Here is a 2,293-nt window from a genome sequence, read left to right as displayed (position 1 = left end):
CTTGCCTCTACCGGAACTCGAAAACAAAAGCCAAGCACAAATGACCATCAGCTGACACATGAACTGACAGTTCATGTGTGCACTGGGTTGCATTTTCTAATTATAGCTGCACGGTTGCAACGACCAAAGCAAGTTTACAAACATTTTACACACATTAACCTTTGGGTATGGAGTGGAGTTCTAACATTCTCCCCCCAGTATCTCTTTAATAAGAATACGACTTACTCTAAACTGCCGCTCCACGAACATCTAATACGGCTAATTTTGCAGCAGGTCTATGATATTGCCCTCGAGTAGTCTGCACTATGGCGCTCCTGGTCTGCCCGTCCCTTGCTTTAATGGCACTAATTACAATTCCTTTCGGCCATGTGTAGCGAGGAGAATTTGGGTCAACAATAATGACGACATCACCTGCTTCGAGGGGTTTTATCTTACCAAACCATTTCGTCCGTCTTGTCATCGTTGGAAGCACCTCTTGTATCCATTTTTTCCAGAACCGATCGGCAAGGTATTGCGAATGCCTCCAGGAGGATTTCACGTGCTCGTCGTTAGTATCGAACTTCCCCGGCGGCTTGTTCCCGGAAGATGACCCCAACAAGAAATGATTCGGAGTTAACGCTTCTTCGCTTGCTGTTTCAATCGACAAATAAGTGAGCGGTCTGCTATTTATGATTGATTCTACCTCGCAGAACAGGTTATGCATCTTTTCATCATTAATTTTTGCTTGCGGGCTTATTATTGCTCCTAACACTGTTTTTATGGATCGCACCATCCGCTCCCACGCTCCACCCATGTGCGGCGCAGCTGGTGGAAGAAAAACCCATTGTGTTTCCGGACTTGTAAATTCAGATTGCAATTCATTGAAGTTCACGTTCTTTATTGCTTCTCGTAACTCCTTTTCAGCTGCTGTTAAGTTGGTTCCATTGTCACTATAGATGACATTCGGCACTCCTCTTCGGGCTATGAAATTTCGTATCACTATACAACACGAGCTGGCTGACAGGCTATAAGCTATCTCCAAATGCACTGCTCGATACGTAAGGCATGTAAAAACGACGCCATAGCGCTTCTCTGAGCGTCTTCCTACTGTTACAGTATACGGGCCAAAATAATCTATTCCAACATGTGAGAATGGTCGGGAGTATGCTGATAGTCGTGCTTCTGGTAACACACTCATCTCCGGCGGCTTTGGACTCGCATCGCGAACCTTGCAATGTTGGCAATTATTTCTTACCTGCTTTAACAGTCTACGCAGTCCCGGAATGTGGTATTTCTGAAAGATTTCGTTAACCACCGTTTCATGATTTAGATGTTTCCATTTTCGATGATACCAGTCTACGATCAACTTAGTTATGTAGTTTTTCCTTGATAGTATAATTGGGAATTTGGTTGAATCATCGATGCATACGGCTTTATCTAATCTACCTTTTAATCTTAAAACATTCTGTGCATCTGTGAATGGTGAAAGTTTTCGCAAAGGGCTAATTTTAGAAAGAGTAATATTAGCGTCTCTACTTAATGCAGTCATTTCTTTCTTGTAATCCTGTAACTGGGCTGTTTGGTATAAGAAATTTTCACTCCATTTCAGTTCCTCAACTGACAAGCATTGGTTTACAGATTTCTTCTTTTTCATTTCATTAGTTGATAGTAAAGACATAAATCTTTTCACATAGGCCATGCATCGAACTAAACGTTCCCACTTTGAAAATCGGTAGACATCTATGAGAGGTTCCTCCTCTGCTACATGAGCCACCACAATCGTTGCTTTCTGATTTCAGAATCTTCGTTATATTTCTGTACGCCAACATTATTTGGCCAACAAGTTTCTGCTTCATACAGGAACTTCGGTCCCTTATACCAAGGGTTTTTCCAAGTAAAGTCTAGATTACTAGTTTGTTTTGTAGCCAAGTCCGCAACATTTAATTTTGTAGGAATGTACCGCCATTGTTCTGCTTCGGACAACTCCTGGATTTCTGCTATGCGGAACATTACAAATTGTTTGTAATCTCGTGGGTCAGATTTTATCCACGATAGAACAGCCTTTGAATCGCTCCAATACGTTATACTGGTCACTTTCAAGTCTATTGCCCTTTTTATGTTGTTTCCTAAGCGTGCTCTCAATTCCGCCGCGAGTAGTTCCAGTCTTGGAATTGATATTGGTCGTAATGGTGCAACTTTTGCTTTAGAACATATCAAGGAAACATCTATGTTGTTGCGATTCTTCGCTCTTAGGTACACCACCGCTGCATATGCAACCTCACTTGCGTCCACAAAGACATGCAATTCAATGGAG

At 42.2% G+C, this 2,293-nt stretch overlaps 1 protein-coding gene across 1 annotated transcript; it reads right to left on the bottom strand.

Annotated features, from left to right (window-relative positions):
• Positions 1 to 226: 226 nt before the first annotated feature.
• LOC119662163 lies at positions 227 to 1,633 on the bottom strand. Its single transcript, XM_038071721.1, has one exon. The coding sequence runs from the start codon at positions 1,631 to 1,633 to the stop codon at positions 227 to 229; it is 1,407 nt and encodes a 468-aa protein (XP_037927649.1).
• Positions 1,634 to 2,293: the final 660 nt, after the last annotated feature.

This window comes from Teleopsis dalmanni, chromosome 1 (assembly GCF_002237135.1).
Source record: "Teleopsis dalmanni isolate 2A chromosome 1, ASM223713v2, whole genome shotgun sequence".
Lineage (NCBI taxonomy): Eukaryota > Metazoa > Arthropoda > Insecta > Diptera > Diopsidae > Teleopsis > Teleopsis dalmanni.
The sequence above is the reverse complement of the archived record's forward strand: the minus strand, read 5'-3'. Positions and strand labels throughout refer to the sequence as shown.